General features: G+C 43.7%; 1 protein-coding gene across 3 annotated transcripts in view; it reads right to left on the reverse strand.

Moving 5' to 3' along the window:
- Positions 1–8,286: 8,286 nt before the first annotated feature.
- TOP1 (DNA topoisomerase I) overlaps positions 8,287–24,163 on the reverse strand; it is a 91,035-nt gene continuing 75,158 nt past the window's right edge. For 2 of the 3 annotated variants that reach the window (XM_023724665.1, XM_023724670.1), the window contains 8 exons: positions 21,064–21,207; positions 19,949–20,134; positions 18,820–18,888; positions 18,149–18,263; positions 16,723–16,850; positions 13,241–13,335; positions 12,861–13,010; positions 10,240–11,533 (listed from right to left, as the gene is read on the reverse strand). In XM_023724665.1, coding sequence (XP_023580433.1) covers positions 11,431–11,533; positions 12,861–13,010; positions 13,241–13,335; positions 16,723–16,850; positions 18,149–18,263; positions 18,820–18,888; positions 19,949–20,134; positions 21,064–21,207 — 990 coding nt within the window. In that variant the 3' untranslated portion in view covers positions 10,240–11,430. Of the gene's footprint in view, positions 11,534–12,860; positions 13,011–13,240; positions 13,336–16,722; positions 16,851–18,148; positions 18,264–18,819; positions 18,889–19,948; positions 20,135–21,063; positions 21,208–24,163 lie in introns of all 3 variants that reach the window. The other variant, XM_004370344.2, reaches the window with a different exon arrangement.

Here is a 24,163-nt window from a genome sequence, read left to right on the forward strand (position 1 = left end):
CCTTTGGTCCCGCAGAGCTACCCGCGCGGCCGCGGACACAGCCTGCCGGCCGCAGCCCGCCCCAGGAACCCAAGCCAGCCCCGCCCACAGGCTGCAGGCCCCGCGCCGGCCTTCAGTCAGTCGCGCCCGCGCGGACGGCCGCCCAACCCGCTGTCCCACACAGGCCCAGCTGCAGCCCTTTCCTCAGCCCCCTGCCCCACCCCCACGCCCCAAGCACCGCCCACACAGCGCCGCGTTAGAGCTGTCGGAGTGCCGAGCGCCCCCCGGCCCGCCCGGCCGAGCCCAGTTACCTGGGCGGGATGCCCGGCGTTGGGAGTTAAGCCAGGCCAGGCCCGGCCGCCTTACACCCGCGGCGGCGGCGGCGGAGGCGGGTTCTCCGCTTGCCTTCTCCGGAGAGGGGCGGGGGCAGGGCCGCCTGCAGATTGGCCAGCAGACACTGATAGACAGCAGACATGTCCCGCCCCCTCCTCTCTTGCAGCGCCGGTTTGGCCCGCAGGCCGCTGCTACGATGCCCAGTCCCACATCTGTCCCGCCCCTGCGGCCAGTGTGGCGCTCAAGGGTACCCCCATTCGGACAAGTCCTCCAGGCCTAGCATCCCCGGTAAGGCCTGTGGTCCCGCGGCCGCACCGTCCGGAGGCCTGCCTGCAGTCTCCCGGTGGCCTTCGTCTCTGTCCCTCTCATTGGCTACAGCCGGTCGGTCCCACCGCCCGCTCCATCCCGGCACGACAGGTCCCGCGTCAGAGTTAGGGCTAGGGCCCAGGTCCTGCCTGAGCCTTGGCTTTCTCGACGGACTCACCTCGTTTTCCACCTCCCTCTCTGGCCGCTCCCTGCTGGCCTCAGAAGCTTCTCTTTCTGTACGCTCAGTTCTGAGTCAGTTCTCAAGGTACCTGACCTTTCCCATAGCTTCAACCACCACCCAGGCACCGTGACATCCAATCTGTATCTCCGCTGCCCTCCAGGCCCGAGCATCCCACTGCCTGCCCCACATCTCCTCTTAACACCGGCATCTTACCTTTAAACTGCTCTTCCACAGTCGTCACTTTCTCAGAAAATGGCAGTAACCTCCTCCGAGTTGCTTGGGCCAAAACCTTGGAGACGTCCTTGTTTACTCCTCTGTGTCAACCCCACATCAATCCATCAGCAAGTCCTGTTCGCTCTACCCTCAGATCTCTTTCCACTCCACCCACAAGCCCAAGCGACCATCTCCCAGACTATTTTACCCGTTGGTCTTGCCTGCGTCTGCTCTTGCCCTCTGCCTCTATTCTCCATACTTTAATCTTTAAAATGAAATTAAATCATCCTCCCCTACCTCTGACCTAAAACCCCTTGATTTCCCATTGCTCTTAAAATCCACACTCCTTACTTGGCCTAGAAGGTCTCCTATGATCTGGCCCCACTTTATGTCTCATCATCTCCTTTTCACTCTCCATTCTCCAGCCACAATGCCCTTTTTGTGGTTATTTGAAGAATTCACACTGTCTTCCTAAAGCTGTTCCCAAGACCACCAACTCATCCCCTGCACTTTAGCTGCCCGTCACAGAATGCCACCAAAACTGAGGACACATACTGTCACAGTGGAGTCTGACAGATTAAGCTAGGCAAGGTAATCAGCAGCCAGGCAGAGCAGGACAACTTACTGCACTTCACTGGGAGGCCCATCATAACACAGCTGAAGCCAGAGAAAGATGCAGGTTAACTGGAATTCGTGAGTATGAAGGGTGTAAACTCAGGCAACCCACAATCCTATTCTAATAGCTGAGCTGGGTAGGTCTGGACTGCCTCTGTCTTGCAGTAGTAGTAACTTTGTTTTGCAGTAGTGTGTGTGTTTAATTCCCTCAAGCATGGCCGCTAAAAAGCTCAGAATTCGAGCATGAAGTGGAGAAGCTTTATCCTGATAGGCTCACGGAGCTTCAGCACCTACGGGGAGGTGTGGCAGCTGAGATGGACTGCCACCTAGTGATGGGCCTTTAAAGTGGAAGACAGGGAACTAAAGTTGACCCAATGCCTGGCCCTGTGCTATGATGTTTGCACGTGGTCACATCTAATCTCACAACCACTCTCTTAATTGGGGACTTTTGTCCCCATTTTACTGATGAGGAAACTGAGATCCAGAAAAGGTCTACAACTTGCCCAAAGAAGACCACATAACTAACAAATGGGGTACTTGGCATTTGAACCCAAGTTGGCCTGATTCCACTGTTTTCTGCCTCACAGGAGGGCCATTGGCTTAAGCATGCCCTGGTGGTTAGTCAGTGGGCATGGAGGCTAGCTGGCCAATTGGTGTGGGCAAGGAGGCATGCCCACACTGGCCCTAGGCATGGGGTACCCCACAGAACATGGGTGCTCATCGAGTATGGCTTGGGCTTGCATGGTCTCAATGAGGTCCTGCCCTTGACTGCAGCCTGAGTTCTCCTGTGCCAGGCATTGAGGCCACTAGCTGATAGATGGAGAATGACCCAACTACAACAGCCCTCCAGTGGTTCAGACATTAAACAAATAAATACTTTATTACATAAGGGCATGCACGAAGGCTACAGAGGAAAAGGTCAGGAGACTATGAAATAAAACAATAGGAATACCCACTTCAGACCAAGTAGACAGGGAAGACCTCTTTAGGACTCAGTAGAAGTCTAAAGGATGTAAGTAGATGGCCTGATGAATTATTAGGGTATGTTGGAGGAAAAGTGTTTTCCAGGCACAGGGAACAGCACTACAAAAGCCCTGAGGCCAGATAAGAGTGTGGTGAATTTAGGAATAGAAAGGTGGCTGGAGTTTAGTGAGTGAGGGAGAGCGCAGGGGATGATGAGGCCAGGAAGGCAGGTGGGAGCCAAATGGGGCTCCTCCATGCCTATCCAGATCTTGTCCATTTTTCCAGGAGGCCCCTGTGCCGACTTAAGCAACCTGTGGGCTGTTGTGTGCCGTTGAGTTGATTCCGACTCATAGTGACTCTATAGGACAGAGTAGAACTGCCCCATAGGGTTTCCAGGGAGTGCCTCGTGGACTTGAACTGTGGACCTTTTGGGTAGCAGCTGAACTGTTAACTACTGCGCCACCAGGGCTCCTGTGGGCTGTGATATGCTTTAAATATCTGGTTCTCCATTTTCTGGGAGCTTCCCAAATGTGAAGCCTGTGCTTCCTTGCTCTTGCTTATGCCTCTGGGGCTTGGCCCATGGGTGCTCCAGAAATCTCTGCCAACAGGAGATTGTGTTTTCAATCTGCTGCCAGGACCCCATTTCATTTCCTCCTGGGACTTCTGGGCCAGCACCCCAGGACTCAGGTACCTCCCTCCACCAAAGGAGGCTCTGGAAAAGCAGGGTGCAGCACAGAGGGTGTGGCTGGTATGGGCTTCCCCCAGCTCTGCATATATATGGGTGTGTGGGTGTTACTGGCAGTATGTGCAGCTGTGATGGCTAGGAGGGAGCAGCCCCAGCACCCACACAGGCACATCACCAGGCTAGTCTTGCTTGGGCCTATTTCTGTGAACACTCATGCTTCAACATGCCCTGGCCTACACCAGTGCCTGCGTCTGGGGAGGAGTCCTAGTCCAGCTGTCCTTCTGTCTTGTGAACTTGGCCTCCCAGGTATTTGTTTTATTTAACAAACACTCAGAAGAGTACTTGATACAAAGTAAGCACTACATAACTGCTTTACTCACATTGGTTTATTTGCTCCTCATTACAACCCTTAAGTACTAATGTCCCCGTTTCACAAATGAGAAAACTGAGGCACAGAGAAGTTAAGTGACTGCCCAAGGTCACACAGCTACTGATTCAAACCCAGGCAGTCTGACTCCAGTCAATGCTATGTTGCCTCTCATGTAACAACATTTTACTGTATCCTCATTTCCTTCCATAACACTACCTGTTTTCTATTTTTAGTCATTCATTAAATGCTGCTGCAGGTTGAGTTCTTCTAGAAGCTGGCTGTGTGACAGAGGCTAGTGTGCAGAATGTTTATTAAAGGGAGCACTTGAGATCAATACTGTGGGAGAGGAAGGAAACAGGAGCGGGCAGAGGGAGAAAAGCTGCAATATAGGCCTGACGACAGTAAGCCAACCTCACAGGGAGCTCTGTTGTCTGACATTGGGCTGAAGTGGCCGGGCCTTTATTGTTATTTAGTTGTTGACTCCAACTCATGCAGCTCAACCTCAGTCACTGGATGTGGACTATCCTGGGAAGAGCACAACCTTGGCCAGACAGCTCTCTGTGGCTGAGGTGATCTTAGAGGGGCTGAGAGCTGAAAAGATTATCTGCTGACAGCTTTCCCAGCAGTTGGGGCAACAAGTCCTTCCTTGAACAGGGATCTGGGTAGTACATTGCTATGCCCACCACAAATGTACTATTTTCTAGTCCTTTAAAAGAGAAGTATTTAAAAGAAAGGACAAAAATACTACACTATAGAAACTGGATATTGGATCATAAGAAGGAAGAAAATAATATACTAACCATATGGGTTAACATGGCTACTGTGAGAATCAGATGTGGCTTGAGCTTCCTGGCAGCCAAGGCAAAAAGCTCTTTCTCTTCTTTTTCTTCTTGGGGGAAAAAAATTTCCCTGGGGTTGTTATAAAAGCAGGTTCTCACATGGACATTTATTTGATTGAGTGGAGAATGTTTCAACAGATTAATAGCAAATGCTGAAGTTTTCATTTGTCTGTTCTTTGTAATGACCTTAGGAGGAAATATATGAAAGAACATGCTCAGTGAAGCTCCTGCCATCTAGGGTAGGCAGATTTACAAGACTTGCACTGTCTAATTTGATCCATGCATAAAACTTTGTCCCTTCCCTTTAAACTCTTTAATTTTTACTCAGCAGTTTCTTATGTTGGCTGTCTCACTTGCCTCTCCCTGGGTTTGTCAGCCTGCACCTTACTCAGCACACAGCCAGTGCATAAGTACTCACCTCAACCCACCTTAAGCTCCACCCCACAACCTGTGGTCTCAGCTCTTGAGTTCTAGCCCCAATATGTACCTATGGCTCCTCCTATGTCCTTGGACCTCATACTTCTTAAGTCATGTGCTCCTGCTTTCCTCTTCACCTGGGATGCATCCTCAGCCCCTTGATTTCCATGTTTTCTATCACTTGAGGCAAAATCAACACCTGGCTCAGCCACTCCCAGGGACTCTGCTCTCTTCACAGTCCCTGCTATCGCCTTTCTGATTGGCCCCCATAGTGGGACCCAGATGTTGGGGCTGGAGAGCTGGGCTTGACATATGGACCTTCTTCTGGGGATGGCACCTCAGCAGTATGGCACTGAAAAGTCCTTGCTAGCTACTGGCCAAGACCAGGGCAGACCTGTTCTATGTCCTCTCTCCTTTCTTCCAATAAACATTCCTGAAGCCTCCTCTATAGCACTAAGACGGCAGACATCAATCAGTTCTCAAACTTCCAATCCAGAAGCAGATACAGAAATGTCAAGAGACCATGACAATTCAATGTAATAAGGGCCCCTGAGGCACTAAGAAGGGACACCTGACCTTATCTAGACCAGTTGGTGGTTGTGAGGATAGAGAAAGTGAGAGATACTGTTTATGGCTGAAGATAAAAAAATCAAACCTGTTGCTGTGAAGTTGATTCCAATTCACAGCGATCCTATAGGACAGAGTAGTACTGCTCCATATGGTTTCCAAGGAGCAGCTGGTGGATCTGAACTGCCAACCTTTTGGTTAGCAGCCAAGCTCTTAACCACTGCCCCACCAGCGCTCCGCCTGAAGACATGGTGGCTCCAAATATAAGGTGACCCTTCTTTTTTGCAATAATATCACCCCAGTTTTCTTTTTTTTTTTGCAACTAATACATAAACATTTTTAGAGATGCATTTGCATGTCCACATATAACAATTTATCTAGTTACACACACACATTTTAGATCACAAATTATTTAAAACAATATATATTTAGAAATGTTCTTTTCCCACTCTCACTCATATTTCCAGTAATTATTGTACTCAAAGTCTACATGAATCTTTGATTTCTATGCATTTGTTGCCATTAAAGCCATGTTTTGAATCAGCTAATATAATTTCTCAAAACACATCACCTTCACTGCCTTTTGAGACAGCACATTTGATAAATCAACTTTAATGGGGGATAATTTTTACATATAATACACTGATTTTAAGTGTGAAGTTTGATGGGTTTTGACAAATGTACACCTCCACCTAATGCTACAGAACATTTCCATCACCCCAAAAAGTTTCCTCATGTCCCTTCAGCAACTATTAATCTACTTTCTGTCACCAGAGTAGTTTTGCCTATTCTAAAATTTCATATAAATGGAATCATAGAGCACGTACTTGTGTCTACATTTGGCAGTTCTGGAGATTCATTCACGTTGCTGCAGAGAAAATACTTTTTAATCAGTATGTGATGCAATGACTGGTAATTTTAACCTAAGCATAATTACATTTTTGTATAACCTTAAAACAGGTTTTTTTCCCCCCTACAGATATTAACGACCTTTATAATAACCACTTACTGTATTGCTTTAAACATTATTATAGAAAATTTCAAACGTATGAGTGTGGACAGTACAGTGAACTTTCAGGTAATCACTCAAGCTTCAACAATTATGAGCTCACGGCCACTCGTTTCATGTCAAGCTCTACTCACTTACTCCTCCCATATTATTTTGAAAGAAATCTCAAATATTATGTTATCCATAAATGTTTCAGTGCTTTTCTAAAAGACCAAGATTCTTTAAAAAACAAAAAAAAACTATGGTACTATTATTAAATCTTTAAAAAAAAAAAAACCAAAATAAACCCAACACTATATTGCAATTTTAAAGTGATCTTTAGAAAGCTTGTTTACATAGGGCAACATGTGTATTAACTGTTCAATGAGAAACTATTTTGTTCTGTAAACCTTCATATAAAGTGAGAATAGCAGCTTAATTGGAAGAGCGTAGTTGATGTCCCTAAACTGTGCATGTAGAAATTTTTGACATGGTGTATCTTTAGCTATGTATATTTTCATCAAAAAAGAAAAAGAAAAAAAAAAAAAGGTCAAGAAGGGAGAGGGTTGACATGTCATGGGGTTGTTAACCAGTGTCATAAAACAATACGTGTACTATTGTTTCATGAGAAACTATTTGTTCTGTAAACCTTCACCTGAAGTAAAATTAAAAAAAAAAATAAATAAAAAGCTTGTTTATATGTAATAGTTAGGATTGTGAGAAATAATTGCAAAGTCTGTGTTAAATTTCTTTGCCTGTTTATTGTGTCAGGGGATTTACTTATAAGCATTCACAACTAGCCTGACTGAGGTCATTTTAGGGTAATGTTTTCCCAAAAAAAAAAAAAAAAACACTTTTTGGTTCAAAACAAGTTGAGAGATTGCCCATTATATGAGGAGCTTTGTAAGGACTGGAGTATAAGGTGAATATTTTCTAGTAAGAAAATGTAAAAAAACCTTTTTCTGAGCAAGAGGGGATACCTGTATTTAGTATGTGTGGTTATTTAGGAGGTGATTTCAAGAGCTGGTAATTTATTTTATGTGGAAGTGAGGAAATGAAAGATGGAAGGAAGGCTGCCCTAGTTTCTCCAGTTTGGGGGACAGAGTGGATGGTAGCGCATTTCACTGAGACTGAAACCAGGCCCAGGGGGCTTGGTGTAGCAGACACTAGGCTCAGTTTTGAAAATGCTAAGATCGAGGTCCCTGTGGACATTCCCTGCAGAGATGTAGTTGGAATGTGGGTGTGGAGCTTTGGAAGGAGGTCTAGGCTGGAGATAGACATGGGAGTCATTGGGTTTAATTCAAATAAAATTAGCTACAGACTGAGAAGGACATTCAAGGAACAGCCTGATAGGGACCTAGGGGTAAAACCAGGACAGGCTGGCATCATGGAAGCCAGAGAGAGGTGTTTAAGAAGGGAATGGTCATACTATATGATTCCATTTATATGAAACTGTCCAGAAAGGATGGAGCCCTGGTGGTGCAGAGGTTAAGAGCTCGGCTGCTAACCAAGTTCGAATTCACCAGCTGCTCCTTAGAAACCCTATGCAGCAGTTCTACTGTGTCCTGTAGGGCACTATGAGTCAGAATCGACCCTACGGCAACAGGTTTTTTTGTTTCTTTTTCTCCAGAAAAGGCATTTATACAGAAAGTAGAGGCTGGGGGTGGGAATGGGGATTGACTGTAAATAGGCATGAGGGATCTGATGGTGGGGATGAAAATGCTCTAAAGCTGATTTTGGTGATGGCTGCACCATTCAGTAAACTTAGCAAACGTCACTGTCCACTTGAAATAGGTGAATTTTATATGTAAAATATACCCCAATAAATGCTGTTAAAAAAAAAAAAAAAAAAGGAAGTTATCAGCAGTGTCCCTCGTCACAAAGTGCTTGAAGAATGAAGAGCCTATGCATTGGTTTGATCCCTCAGAGGTCACTGGTGATCTTAGTCAGTGGGTCAGGGAACTGGGGGCAGATGGGACAGAAGCTGGTGGGATGACCAGGTGGTGAAGCCAGGTAGGTGAGCGCAGATAACTTATTCCAGGTCCTTGTTTGTGAAAAGGAGAGAAAGGGGTAGTGGCTGAAAATGTTTCACTTTTTATATGGCAGACGTCTAAGACAGATTTGACAGCTTTTGGCAAGAACAGACAGGACCTGCTGACCAGATGTGGGGGCTGAGGGAGAAAGGGAAGCCAAGTAAGCCCCTGACATCTGGCTTGGGTAGCATGTGGAAGCCCATTTCCTGCAGATGATCCCCTAGTCTCCCTTTGCCCACAGCTGGACCTGGCCACCACAGAAGGGCCTGATGAGAGGGAGTTTCTCAGACCCTGCACATGGCCTCTGCTTCTCCTCTCTGGGTTTCTGTTCTTAGAACATGGCTGCAAGTAGGAGGGAACAGACCTACTGGATAAACAGGCAAGGGGTGAATTTACTCCTGTGACTCCAGGTTTAAGCATCTTTCAAGGCCCTTTGCACTGGGCTCCCAACTACCTGTCCAGTCTCTTCCCTGACCCCCAGTGGCCAGATCAGCTTCCCATTTTCTGCTTTGCTCTTCCAGACCTGCACACACCGCCCAGGATGCATCAAGTTGCACTGCACTTGCCCTCAGAAGACTTGCAGGGAGGATCTTTCAAGGAAAGGTAGGTACTACCTCCTGCTCATGAGAAAGATCTTTTGCCTGCAAGGTTTCCTGTACCTGATTTATAGTTGTAGACGAAGGTTTGTCTCCTAGTTTTGGTAGGTCCTGCTCAAGTCCCAAATCTGAGGTCCACTTTCTCACTACCCACCCACCCACCAGTTATAAAGTACACTGATTGGAACCAGAAGAGCCTCTCCATTGCTATTCCTTACATTCAATGGTCCAGCTATCTCAACATCACAGAATTAAAAAAACACCCGGTTACAATCCTCTTGCTCCGTAACAATGATGACTACTCAACCACCTTTATTCCCTGAGATGACTGCTGCCAAGAAGGACCTCCAGGATTCTCTGCAGTGGGCCCAACACCAGTCCATCCAGACCCAAGCCCCAGAGAGATAAGAGACCACGCAAGGAGATAGCTCTCATCCCTAAACATACCTGCTCATGCTAGCAAGCCAGAGGGCCTAGGGCCCTTCTACTAAGCCACCCATTCTGACCACTCTGGCCTCCTTGCTCCATTTAACCTGGAGACCCTAGCCTTTATTCTGAATTCTGGATTTTGCTATAGTCTGAGGAAGAACAATTTTCATAGGTACATGGAGCACTGGCAAGTAGTCACAGACACTTGCCTCCCTCTTTCAACAAATCAGTGCAAGGAGAAGTCTACATTCCACCTGGGAGACGGCTTCTGGGATGGTGTTCTAATTAGCTTGGTGCCCTTAATTCCTCCCATCCTGACTGTAAGCTTAGCCACAAAGGCAAACCCAAAGAAGCACCTTTATTCTGCCCCTGGATAGCACACATGGGGGAAAAAATCGCCTCTCAAATACACTTGCTTCATCTTGTTCAGCACACATTACCTATACTCAGCTTCAAATACAATTCTTGTACCCAACCTGTTCCGGTGGATTTTCTGCATCCTCCCTTACTTCCCTGGCCTGCCTCTAGCTAGGGATATGGACTTTGGATCCCCTTTTAAGCCATACCCACAGCAGCAGGACAGATAAACCACCTGCCAGGCCAGGCCCAGCCTTCAGGGGAGGGACCTGCCTCTGAGACCTGAGTGGTCAGACCACATCCCAAGCCCAGCCCCAGGGTTCCTACTCTGGCCTGGAGCCCTTGGTAACAAAGAGGCAGGCACTAAATTTCCGTTAAGTTGTAGGAATTTATTTTAAATAACCTACAGTTGATTAAAAGGGAATTCATGATAAAAATAGAAGATACTTGAGGAAAGATGTGGGAAATGGACTCTGCACACACGCTAAACTAACAATGCCTCTAAAACTAATGATTATAGCAAAAAAAGTCTTCACATTAAAATTCTGCTTTTTATGTTTTTTCCCCCATTTTTTTACACAATTACAAAAGAAAAAATAAAAGCCCTAAAATCTTGATTATTTTTCCTTTTTTGGACCAAATACTCATTTTCCTCTATATTTATTGACCTGTGGAACTTTTTATACAATAAAACCTTTCAAGTGAAAGATTGGGGTTTAAAAAGAAAAAGAGGAATATTTTAAAGGGTACGGAGAATGCTCAGAACAAAGGATGATGGGAAAATGGATTCAGTCACTGATTATTTCATTATCCTCAGACTCACTCACCCCTCGTCCCTCCCGGCCCCAATCTACACGATCTTTAAGATCAAGAAAAAGGTTTAAATATTTTAAAATAATTAAAAAGAAATAAAAATTCACATTTAAAAAGGAACACTCAAGTCAGGAAATATTTTCCCATCATGCTTTTCTGTGAACAGGTGTCTGAACCAAAACACTGCCGATATCACGACTGCTTCAAGTTTAATGAAAACTGGTTCCCATGACAATAGATAGTGACAACTCTAACAGGTGCGCTGGGTTTTTGTTCTACTTAATTTTAAATTCCTGAAATGGGGAGAGGGGAGGGAGTTTAGGAATTCATTTCTATTAAAATATAGAAGTTATTGCAAAACCCTAACTGTAAAAACGCACCAATATAATCGGACTTCGTATACAGTAGCTAAGAGAATCCAAACGTTTCAGTGAAACAGTGAATTTGCCTGGCAGAACTCTGACAAATTCCCATTCACTTGCCCTCTTGAAAATAAAAACAAAATTCAAAACAAATCATACAGCTAGAATTTTGATATCTGAAATATTTTTAAATAAGTTGTCCATAGGACAACTGGCTCAGCTCTCCCTTATAATATCTCCAGGTTTATCTTTTCGCAAAGATGTTGGTTTGTTAAGACTTGCTGCCTCTCTCCCTCATGTGCGACGGCAAGCGAGGCTCACAGTTTATCCATCTTCCCCAAACCATACTGTTCCTTATCAGAGAACCCTGCCCCTTGAGACTGGCTAAAATTCGTAGTTCTCATCGGCCATGTCGATGGCCCAGGCAAACTTCTCCCGCTGGGTTTTGTTGTAAATTTTCTCAATCGGGACCCCCCACTTCTTGCACCTGTAAGCAAGGGAGAAAGAAGGGCAATTAGTGTGACTCAGAGAGGAATGGCCCAGACCTGGGGTCTAGACTTGGGTGGGCTGCCTTCTCCTTTACCTGTCTGGTGAGGGAGCCCAAGAGCGAATTAACCGCACACCAGACGTGTTGTAAAGGCTTTATATGATTAATTCATTTAATCCTGACAATGACCTTCTGAGGTGGGTACTACTATTATGCTCATTGTACAGATGAGAAAACGAAGGCAAAGAGGATAAGTAATTAACTAACAGTCTTACGCAGCTAGTAGGTGATGGAGCTGAAATTGAAACCCAAGCAGTCTGGCTCCAGAGTCCATACTCTTAACACCACCGTACTGTACTGCTGCCTCTCAAGAGCTAACCAAACCTCTATCACCACACATGGGAAAATAGATGGGGTACAAGAACTGGGTGGACCCTCTGGCCCAGAGGAGCAGGTACCATAAGAGATGATGCCTCCATCTATGCAAAGAATTTAACAACTCAAGTTGACTAAATATCTTCCAGAAAGCCACTTATTCTGGATGTTATTACATGACTCTGCGTGTGTGTAAGAGAGCGAGTGAGCAGGCAAGCAACAGAGAGAGAAATTATCTGCCTTTGTTTAAAAAGATTCCTGTCTCTTTGTGTAGGTCAGTCAAATCTGTATTTTCTTTTTCTCTTGTTCCTACCTTTCTTCTTTCACTTGCAAAAACTTTAGTAAAAAGTTTTGTTAATGTTAAATTTTAAAAATATTTGTTCCAGAGACCAAACAGTCAACTGTTACCCAAAAGCAAAAAAGAGAAGGCATGGAGGGGAAAGGAAGTTAGATCAATGGAAACAGAACAAACAGAATGGAAACAATGAGAATGCTGACACGTTGTAAAAACTGTAACCAATGGCACAGACAACCTGTATAAAAATTGTTAAAGGGGAACCTAATTTGCTGTGTAAACACAACAAAGTATTATTTAAAAGAATATATATATATATGCATATATATATATACATATATATTTGTTCCCTTCAGTAAGGGCTGAGAGTTTCTATTCCTGTCCCAAAGTCCTAAAAGGTGCCCACCTTTTACAAATAGAACATAAACAGACTCAAAAGTAACCTAACAGTACTGATCACAGCATAGGACCATCCAGGATGCTCTGATGCACATGTAGACAAGGTTCAGCAACAACAGCGTAGCAGAAGCCAGATTCCCACAGAGGACTAAAAAGTATGACGCTTAGGAATGGCATGTGAAGGCGGACAATGATCTCAGAGGCCCCTCTACCTTTCTTGAGCCAGCAGCAGGAGCTCAAGTAGGGCTCATTGCTTACCAAGCCACTGAAATCCGAGGGTCCAGATAATTGAGTTTGGAGGTTCCCAAGGCAATTTGTTTATTCTCCTCTCGGTCTGTGGCCTGAACTTCCAGCTTCATCAACTGCTCCTCCAGTCTCTGCACAGCCTTTTTCTTTGACTCCACCACCCTGGAAAAATGGCAAAAAGTCATCAAGAATCAGGCCTGGCCTCTGCACAAGAATACACTGCAACCCTAACCAGCCAATTCTGGGCAGCAAAGGTATAAAAGCACCTAGACAGATTTTTGAAGACATCGCTCAGAAACCCTAGAAAAGCTGGGGCCTCAGGGCCTCTGACTGGTGTTGCCCACTTTTCTCTCTTGACCAACTCCCAGCTTCACACAATACCAGGTACATACTTCTTGGTCTTCGCATCCTTCATGACCTTGGCATCAGCCTTAGCGCTTTTCAGGTCTCTCCGGGCATCTGCTAGCTGTTCCTTTTTGGCATCAATCTGTGTAGGAAAGAACAGCAGTAAGAATTAGGAGCAAAATGAGCCAAGAGAGAAAAGAAAAAGCCTCCGTCATAAAAGACAAAACGTAAAGAAGTTGTCTCCACCAGCCAGGCTAAAACAACAAGGTGTGGCTTCATGAAGGCAAATCAGGTATACACTGACTGCTATTTGTCTGTTTTTCAGTGAGCCTTCAAAAAATGAGAGTTCCACAGGGCAGTGACCTGGAGCCCCTTGAGGCTTACGGAAAAGACCTTACTGGGACTGGGAATCTGGGTCCTAATCTTTCAATCGGAGAATACTTTGGCTTTCGACACCTGGGGAGGGCTATAGATAAGAGCTGTTTATCAAATGGATCCTGTGCCAGGTTTTAGCCTTCATTCTAAGAATACTGTAGGAGACACTCTTTATGAAGCCTGAGACAGGATCCTTCCATCTACTGAGCAAGCCCAGCTCACTGCCCAGATTCTGCCAGCATCCTGGAAAGGAGTTGCCAGCTTTTCAAGAAAAAAAGGATGCAGTGACAAGAATATTCAACAGACTAGAAAATGGCAATTAAAAAGGACCCAGGAATCCAAACAGTTTAACCAGTTTGTTCCAAACCAATACATGGCATGCCCCAGCTTTGTCATTCTGTTTCAAAAAGGAGAGAGGGCTGAGGTGGGAAGTACATTACAGTAGTTATCACTCAAGAACAGAGGTATGAGAACATTTTCAGCTGTAGATTATCTTTTTCCAAATGAAATCTTGTGGCATCCCCATCTCTAAAGGAAGAAACAATGGAAGTTTTGCCCTTTGTTGCTTGTTAGAACCCCTGAAGCACCTCTGAAGAACTTGACAATCCTGTTTAGAGACAGCAGTGGGTACCCACGGAGCTGGAATCCAAGCTTGTGAGCTCACTCTGCTGGGGGTAGGAGTACCCCATACGTGGTATCACCTGCTGACCAGTGAGGTCAAGGGAACCTCTGCAGAGTAAATATGCGCCTGACTCACACACTTTGGGCTAATTGTTCACTGAGCCTAGAATCATCTGTTATATATACTCATACAGCCAGAGACTGGAAACAGAGGGCACCATTGTGAAAAAATCATTAAATACATTTTAATACGAATGGCTTACTTCCAATATCTATGTTGTCCAAAGCCAAGCTGAGGGAACTGATTCTATACATAAAAGCATCAGACACCCCAAGCCAGATTCTTTTTCAGGCTAGAAATGCAGCAAACCGTAATCTTTTAACCATTTCTGTGAATGCTTAATTGGCAATGCTATTCAAATTCTCTCAAAGCATCAAAGACTCCATTGATTCACTTGGCAAACAGGGGCGTATGTTTGCTTTGTGGGCACACAGGGGGAGGGTTCCAAGGTTTGGAGGGCTCGTCTGGCAGGCAGCCTGGGCTGCCCAAACAGTGGTTCCAGAGTGAGACCAACAGAAGACCTCCTCATGCTTTAGGGAAGGGTCTCCAGAATTAGGTAAACACCACCTGAATATTCATGAGTTTATTTCTGGCTTGGAATGACAACAGGAAGACAGTAAACAAAACCAGATGACCACCATTTTAGCAGAATGCAGCAAGTAGAGCTGCTAGAATGCACGATCTGGAAGGTTCTTTGCCTGCCAACCACAGTCCAAGGATTCAAGAGGTCTAAGGAGGTATTCACTGTGAGCGCGGACATCACTTCAAGAAAGCTAGTGGCATCTACAGCATGAACCATAGGTTGCATACGTCTTTTGACCCAGACGTCCTACTCCTGGGTATTTATCTTGAGGAAATCTCAACAGAAGAAAAATATTCGGGGCCTGAAAATTTATGTCTCATTCTACAGAAGTTTTTAAACTCCAGCTGTCCAAGTATAACATTCTGGGGGCTTGGATGAAAAACAATCACATTTGTAATTTCACTAACCTCTAATTAAAATTTAGCATTTCTTCTTTAATTATGAATGTTAGTAACAAACCATAGTAATCAGTAGTACTATTATCAAAAGAAATCACAGATATTTTCATGTCATATTACAGTTGTTACAGAAAAACTTGAAGTATCATTTATATTCATTACTGCCTTGAAATTTACAGTCGTTATTAGACCTACCTCAAAATCTGATTTATGAAGTTAAGAAAGAATCACATCTATTACTATACCACAGACTTTGAAATGTGTCTTGATAAATGTATTTCATCATCATTGATTTCGTTTGTCATCCCATGTATCTGCTCTATAGTGAAATATCTGGGAATTCTCATTCTGGATAAATTAGGATACATTAGTTATGCAGTCACTGTTATTGTTAGTTGCCATCAAGTTGGACCTGACCTTACACACAACAGAATGAACCGCTGCCCGGTCCTGCACCATCATCATCGTTGGTATGTTTGAGTCCACTGTTGTGGCTATTGTGTAGTGTCTTCCAACCCAGGGGGCTCATCTTCCAGCACTGTATCATGCAATGTTCCGTTGTGATCTATAAGGCTTTCCTTGGCTAATTTTGGAAGTAGATCACCAGGCCTTTTTTCCTAGGCTGTCTTAGTCTGGAAGCTGTGCTGAAACCTGTTCACCATGGGTGACCCTACTGATATTTGAAATACTGGTGGCATAGCTTCCAGCATCACAGCAATATGACAAACTGAGAAGACAGGTGCTGATACTTAGCCATTACTAACACAGAAATGCTTATCATCAAATGTTAAGTGCTTTGTGGCTTAAAAGCTCAGTACCAGGCTGAGTAGCAGGGAGTAGAGAGGCACACAGAAGAGGAACAGCATCTACTAGTTTGTGTGTCAGTCTCTTCCTCTAGGCTTTAAGTGCCTCTAGGGCAGCGACTCTGGCACATAGCCAGTATTCAACAGATGTCTGATCATCAACTACATAACCATACAATTCATATGGAATGTGTAAAAATAAAAATAGTTGTGCTAGGATAATGGGGGACATTATCTTTCAAAAAATTCTTTAAATAGTATTTCATTATCTTTTCAATTTGAAACAATCTAATTTGGAACAGTTGTATTTTGGGGCTGTGACAAGGAATTGTAAAGAAGACTCTATATCCATTTCTTCGTGTATAAATATAAGGATAATAATTAGCAATCTTTCAAAGAAGGTATGTCAGATTTAGCTATTCAAAACAGGAAGTGGCCAATGTAGAACATTTCTGTTCGTAGAAGAAATACTTTCTGAACAATGGGCACCCTGATATTCACTATCTTGATCAGGAATAGCTACGATCACATTTCTTTGTTAATCTTTAGCATGGACCTTTCTTCTGAAACAGACCCAGAAATGGCCCCCTAACCTCCCAACCGAGAGATCTGGGTTATAAATGCCCTCATTTTCAGACGAGCTGCCCACAGCAGACATCTGCTACCCCACCACCCACATACAAGATACCTTAGACTGCAAGTTCATCATAGACTTCTCAAAAGTTTTTGGTGGTGCCCTCTGATGGTTACAAAGAATTGCAACAGCTCGATTGGCACGGTTATAAGAAAGGATCTTTGCGGGGATGTTCTCATCCGCTGTAAAGAAACGTGATAGTAAGAGGGTCAATCTGTATACCAAGAGAGCACACACAACTTCTCTTCCCTTAGAGCTTCATCTTCATGATTTTAATGGCCCTGATCTCACCCACATGATCAATTCAAATGTCCTCTGAGGCACAAGGTCAAAATCTGAGAGTCAACAGAATTATAAGAAAATGACAGCAGAAATTTTATACGTAAGTTTAGCCTGGGTAAATTTTCATTACAAGAGGAATTCTGGGTCTAAGTAGTAGTACAGCTAAATCTAAACCTTGCTCATCCAGAGAGTTTGGTCAGACTGTTCATCTGCTTGCCTCATCTCCTCCCTCCCCACCTATCCAGCCAATGAACGCTGAAGAAAATATGGAATTGGGACAGAAAGTCTGTAGAGAAGTACAAGACCAATGGACCATATTTTTGAATCACAAGACAGTATATTTTTTGAAAGAACAAATTCAAATGTCATCTAAGAAATTTTTTACTTATGTTGTATGGCACTGTTTATTCCACCCAAAATACTGACCCTCAACATACCCATCTCTGGCTTTTCTGGCTCATACTCTAAGGCCACTGGATCTATTTATAGAGAATGGTAGAATTTAGCAGTGACTGAGGTCCAGGAGCCCTGGAGGCACGGTGATTAAGAGCTGGGCTGCTAATGAAAAGGTCAGCAGTTTGAATCCACAAGCCACTCCACGGAAACCCTATGGGACACTTCCACTCTCTCCTATAGGGTCTCTAAGAGTTGGAATCGACTCGATGCAACAGGTTTGGTTTTTTGGTTTTGAGCTCCAGGAAAGAAGTCTGTGGATCTTAGTGATACCTTCTGTAAGGTAGTCCTTAGAAGAGTATTACCGACTCATGGGAGGAAAAGAAAAAAGAAAAAAAAAAAAAAAATGACAGAGACCCCAGAGAAAGGACTTGCTCCTATATATTTCTAAGTAATCATGACAACCTTACTCTCTCCAGTTTAACAGAACATCATAGTACTATGTCTTCACCCTGTGAGCGTCACACTAACGGACATACAAAACACAAAATGCAAGCATTTTCAGAGCAGATGGAAAGCCCCTGTCAGCATTCCATAAAATCAATCTAGAAGCCACGGTGGGAGTGGGGGAGACAGCACCGATCTTATGTTTATACAACTAAACCTTACCTCTCTACTAGAGGTCTAGAGGGTAAAGGTATTAGGATTAAGGAGAAAAAGTGAAACTGATTTAGGACTTAGCTAAGCAAGGACACCAGATCCTGTTAGTAGGGGTGTGGGCCCTGTCTGGCCAAGCAGTACTTACGGGCTGTGAGTTCTTTTAGCTGCTGCTGTAGCGTGATGGAGGCATTGTATGTACGGAATACCTTGGCTGTCAAGCCCTCCATGAGATCCTGAAGATGCTTATTTAGAATACCAGTCTGGAGAAGACAAAGCAGCAGAGAGGTTACTGGGATTTGGATAAAAGCCACACCATCCCTGCCCTTTCTGGCAAGCTCTAGGAGTCATTTATGCCAGTGTAGTCACAATCTTACCTAATTTCCTACTGGCAGGGTAAAAAATTCCAGAATACAAGGGTGAATGATACCTCCCTATGAAGTACTAAATCTTAAGCAAGCAATAAAGTAAATGCGTCCTTCCCTGGTAAGATTTTCCCTGATAAGACATCAGGGACAGGTCTTGGGTCTCCAGCAAAGGTGACTGGGCATCGAGCCAAGGGAAGGCTCTGCAGGAGCCAGAAGAGGATAAAAGGCAGGGTTTGTCTACCCCTGCCTTGGGGCTTTGACGTTCCTTCTGAGCGAATCCTGGCCGTGGATTTGCTGTTTATGCCTCAAGGGAGGAAGAATGTACAGGATGCCACGATGCAAGGCTAGGCTTAAGGGAGAGCTCAAGTCACCCCCAGGCAACCTTCTTCTTTGGGAGCTTGTAAGGTTCCAGCTGGCACCCCCTTCCCAGCCAGAAGGGTACTTTACTCACATTGAGTCTATCAAAAAGATCATCCTCAGGCTGCTTGTTCTCCATAAATAGCTGCAGGTTCTTAAAAACCTAAAAGAAATAAACAAAGTCTAATTATTATTTGTTTAAAATCTTTTGTTTGGAATAATTTCAAACTTATAAAACCTTGCCCCCCCAAAATATCCATTTATCCTGTACCCAAATTCACTGACTGTTAACATTTTATCCCACTGATAACCTGCACAGCACATGTGCTTGCTTACTCTACATTTGGACGTGTATGTACAGTCATAATTACTTTTTCTGACCCATTTGTGCCTAACTTACATATACTATGGCTCTTTACCCCTAAATATTTCATTGTGCTATTTCTTAAGAACTTCCTTTACATAACCACAGTACTTAGATTCATAAATTCACATTAATATGTATTTTAATTTACCACCCATATTTCAATTTTGTCAGTTGATCTAATGATATCCTTTACCTTCAGTATAGGATCCAATCTAGGGTCAGGTATTACATTTAATAATTGTTAAAGTCTCTTTAGCAACCTTTAATCTGAAGCATTTCCACAGCCAGCAAAGCCTAGTTACTGACTGAACATCAGACTGAGGAGGAGCTGGGTTATGGGGATACTGCACTGTGTAGGTCTGAGTCAAGCCCAGTACTTTGGGGAAGATTAAACTGGGGGATCGTGGGGCTGCAGCTACGGGGTCAGAGACTTGGGTACGAAAGAGCTACATCTTTACTCAGTCAGGAGCTGGGAAGAGGTTGTGCAAAGCTGCAGAAGTGACAAATGTGCAGTATGACCAGGAGATACTGAGATGTGGTTAAATTATTAAAACAGTACCCTGCGTTAACTCTGACACTGAGTGTGCTGTGAAGGTCAGCTCTATACAGCATGCTCTGTTGAACAGTGCTACAGGAGACGGTCCCTCACTCCTAGAAAGGTAGCAGAGGAGGCCAAGGACTAAAAGAAAGTATACGGACACCAAGCAGTAGCTCTCCCTTCTCCTTCAAAGTCATTTTTTCTAGTGCCTAGCACCGTGCAGAACACACACACACACACAAAACAATAAATGCTTGTTGAATGAATGAATGAATGAATGAAAAAACAGGCCAGGGACCACAGGCCACATTAACTTACTCGTTTTTCAACGGGGACTTTGTTATAGTATCTGATGGAGTCCTTCCCAAGGAAGTCAAACTCTACCACATATTCCTGACCATCCAACTCTGGATGTAGACTGATGTGCTCCACGCGAAGTGAGCAGCAACCCACAGTGTCTGCTGTTTCTCCTTCCTCCTTCTCATTGCCTGCTCTCAGTGCAAGCTGCCAGGGAGAAGAAGGGAAAAAAAAGGTGAATGAAGAGACTGGAATCTCAGAAGATCTCTAGGAAACCCAAAACAGAAGCCTCCCATTTCTCTTTGGGGACAATGCATCAGTCTACAAGGCCTGGAAACTCTAGATTCTGCAGTGTCACCTCCTTCCTTATGGGCTGAGGTGTCGAGAGACATGCCATACCCAAGCCTCCTTCTCTCTACTTTGTTCTCTCAAAGGAGGATGGGGGAAAGAGAGATACTAAAAAACCAAGCAAACAAACAAGCAAAAAAAAACAAGGCAGTAAATGAAGAAGTGTTTCTATTCTAGGTAATCATACTCAAAAAATCTAGTCTCAATTTTGTTTAATTTTGAGACAATTCAGAATCTGTGCTAAAACATAAGCAGTGCAAAATTAGGAAAAAACAAAATATTTTTCTTCTAAAGAGTACTAAGAAACTGATTTCCTCTAGAGCACTGTTTTTCAAACTGTAGTTGTGATCCATTACCAGATTAATTTTACGAGTTCTAATCATTCTTTTTTCTTATTTACACACACACACAAATATTATTTACACGTCTATAGGGTTGCTGTGAGTCGGAATCGACTCGATGGCGATGGAGTAGGTTATTAGTTTGTGACGTAAAATAAATTTTTTACTGTGGGTCAGTCAAAAACAGTTTGAAAGCTACTGCTTTAGAAAATGTAACAGTATTTCTGACACATGCAGATTCATGCAGATCCTCCTAGTAGGCAGATGGCATTCAGGATAGCAGCAGACACACTGTGAATGGCTCTCTCCACTTCTTTCTTACTAGACCAGAGGCTCAGTGGCCTGTCACTGCCTCTACAGTACTTAGTAGAAGGTCTGGAGTGGATGCTCCCTACATCTTTGCTGAGCTCAACACATTAGCTGACGCCAAAAGAAAGGCATTCTCACCTTGTCAATGAAGTACAGGGCTACGGCTCTCTGCCGCACTTTCATCTCTTTGGACTTCCAGTCTTCTCGATATTGGTTCCGGATCTTGTCTACACATTTCTTCAGCCGCCGAGCGGTCTCGTATTTCTGCCAGTCTTTCTCACCCTGCAAAGACCAAAGGCCCAACCCCGAAGGTGGATTGCTTAAGGCATGGCGAAGTAAAACAGACTTTGAATATCAAAGTTCAAAGCTTTGAACAAAAGCAAAGGAACCTGAGCTTAAGCATGGTAGGAAAAGAGTAGTAGTGAAGAGAAGGCTTGGGGCATTTAATCCAATGAGAACTCACAATGTTCTATTTAACTGTCAAGCACACTGGCTCCTGTCTGTTAATAAAGCCTCCAGCTTTCATTCTGAAAAGTTTGTATGTTCTTGGGAAAAGCCCACATGGCACATCCCCAAAACTGACTCTTTCTGTCAGTACAAAGGGTATAAAATATCTTTAAAATACAAAGGGTATATCAACATCCCCATTCCTACATTAGCATCACAGCCTTGCTGCCAAATCTGTGACCCAATAGCAGTTTTCTGCTAGGACTGAATTCCATTAAATTCAAGATAACCATTCAAAGTTTGACCAAGCTCTCAAAGAAGCAGAACCAAAGACTACAACATGTAATTATGAAGAAACACAATGAATTCCAGGAACAGCCATAATTACTTACCATTCTCTAACAACTTCTGCATTTAAACATGTTCCCTGATTAAATGGAGGAAAACAATGTTTCTGGGAAGCATTTTTTTCTTTTAAACATTAGGTCTTTTGGTGGAAGGTTTAAAAAGTGATTCTAAAGCCAATGAAGGTTATTAGAAAGGCTGTGAGAAGATCCAATCTAAATGACACTAAAGGAAGATTTCTGCTCCCATGCTGAATGGAAATAAACTCTAAAGCAAGGATTGACGACAAGGTGCAAAACAGACTACATAACAACACAGGGAAGAAGTGAGAATCCAAGAAACTCTGCTCTTAACTCCTCCACCTGGCAACATATGAGAGTGCTGCTGATTTCTACCCACATATGCATGTTCTTGCCTATGATATGGACACATGGTCATTGAGGCATAAGAACTGTGGTCAAGCTAACTGGCCTTCTGAACATGCAGGAATGTAGGATACATGGAACAAGAAATGTCTTCCACTTCTATACCTAAACAAATGTTCAGAAATTAAAGCTTACATGGAGTGTCCTAAGGAGCCATCAGCACTCTCCCAAAATTGTGTATATACTAGTTATATGTACTTATTTGGCTCTAAAACAAGAGGTTCAGTAATAAACTGTTCTGTGTAGGGGTAATTTAATAGTTGGTGATGCAGAAGAAATATCTATGTCCTTATTTCTTACACTGGGGAGCTGAAAATTTCTCATTGATTTCTCTAAGTACATTTTGACATTTAAGCTGGAGAATTAAAAAAGGTGTGATACAAGCTGTCCTCATGTACAAATCAGTAATAAATCTCCATGACAATCATTTCTACACACATATACACAGAAAAAAATGGACCCTAAAGATTCATCGCCAACAGTACAACATCAAGCTCAGAAGCACGCTCTTGCCCATCACTCCAATGCATGCAGACCTACCAAAGCCAATCCTCTAGGGTACCATTTACTCAGTTCCTTAATCATGCCACCGCAATGTAAGGTAGGATTCAGGAAAACGAGGTTTAGAAAAACCCAACAAATAAGTCATTCACAAGAGGACACCACTGCACAGGCTGGATTCTTTCAAATAAGGGCACTGGGATAGGGTAGGGTAGGCAGAAGTGTTTTGTTCAAGTCTAGCACAGAAGGGCTTGCCTTCAGTTCAGTCTCTGAACAAAGTCTATTGAGGAACACCACACTTGGACAGGCTTTCTCAGACTACTTCTAAACAAGGTGTCATGGACAGAATTGTGTCCCCAAAAATGTGTATCAACTTGGCTAGGCCACAATTCCCAGTATTGTGAGATAGTCCACCATTTTGTCATCTGATGTTTTTTTCCCATATGTTGTAAATCCTACCTCTATGATGTTAATGAGGTGAGAGAGGAGGCAGTTATGTTAATGAGGCACGACTCAATCTACAAGACTGGATTATGTCTTGAGCCAATCTCTTCTGAGATATAAGAGACAAGTGAGCAGAGAGACAGAGGGACCTCATACCACCAGGAAAGAGGAAAGCAGCACCAGAAGCAGAGGTTTGGACTGGAAGTTCCTGTGCTGAGTAGCTCCCAGACCAAGGGAAGATTGTTGACAACGACCTTCCTGCAGAGCCGACAAAGAGAGAGAGATTTCCAAATTTGGACTAGTAGCTTACTAGACTGAGAAAATAAATTTCTCTTTGTTAAAGACACCTAACTTGTGGTATTTCTGTTACAGCAGCACTAGATGACTAAGACACAAGGTGAGAGCACCTTCCTGTCTGGGTCTTCTAGGCAAGGTCTTCATCAAAACCATCTCAGTAGAACAAGGTACCGACTGAAGGGGAGCCTGCTTTTAACCCTCTCTCCTCTTCCTCTACTCAGTGATCCCTCCATAATGAATAAAAAACTAATTTGATCGCTTAGACCTGACATTCTTTGAGCAGTGTTTTTTTTTTTTAATTGTACTTCAGGTGAAGGCTTACAGAACAAATAGTTTCTCATGCAACAGTAGTACACACATTGTTTTATGACACTGGTTAACAACCCCACAACATGTCAACCCTCTCCCGTCTCAACTTTTTTTTTGGTGAAAATATACATAGCCAAAGGTACACCATTTCGAAAATTTCTACATGCACAGTTCAGAGACATTGACTACGCTCTCCCAATTTTGATACTATTCTCACTTTAGATGAAGGCTTACAGAACAAAATAGTTTCTCATTTAACAGTTAGTACACATGTTGCCCTATGACAATGGTTAACAACCTCACAATACATCAACACTATCCTTACTTAACCTAGGGTTCCCTATCACCAGCTTTCCTGTCCCCTTCTGCCTTCTGGACCTTGTCCCTGGACTGCTGTGCCTCATTAGTCCCATTTGGTTTTATGGGGCTGTCCACTCCCCAGCTGAACAGTGAACCTTGGAAATGACTTC

Source organism: Trichechus manatus, unplaced genomic scaffold (assembly GCF_000243295.1).
Source record: "Trichechus manatus latirostris isolate Lorelei unplaced genomic scaffold, TriManLat1.0 scaffold00008, whole genome shotgun sequence".
Taxonomy (NCBI): Eukaryota; Metazoa; Chordata; class Mammalia; order Sirenia; family Trichechidae; genus Trichechus; species Trichechus manatus.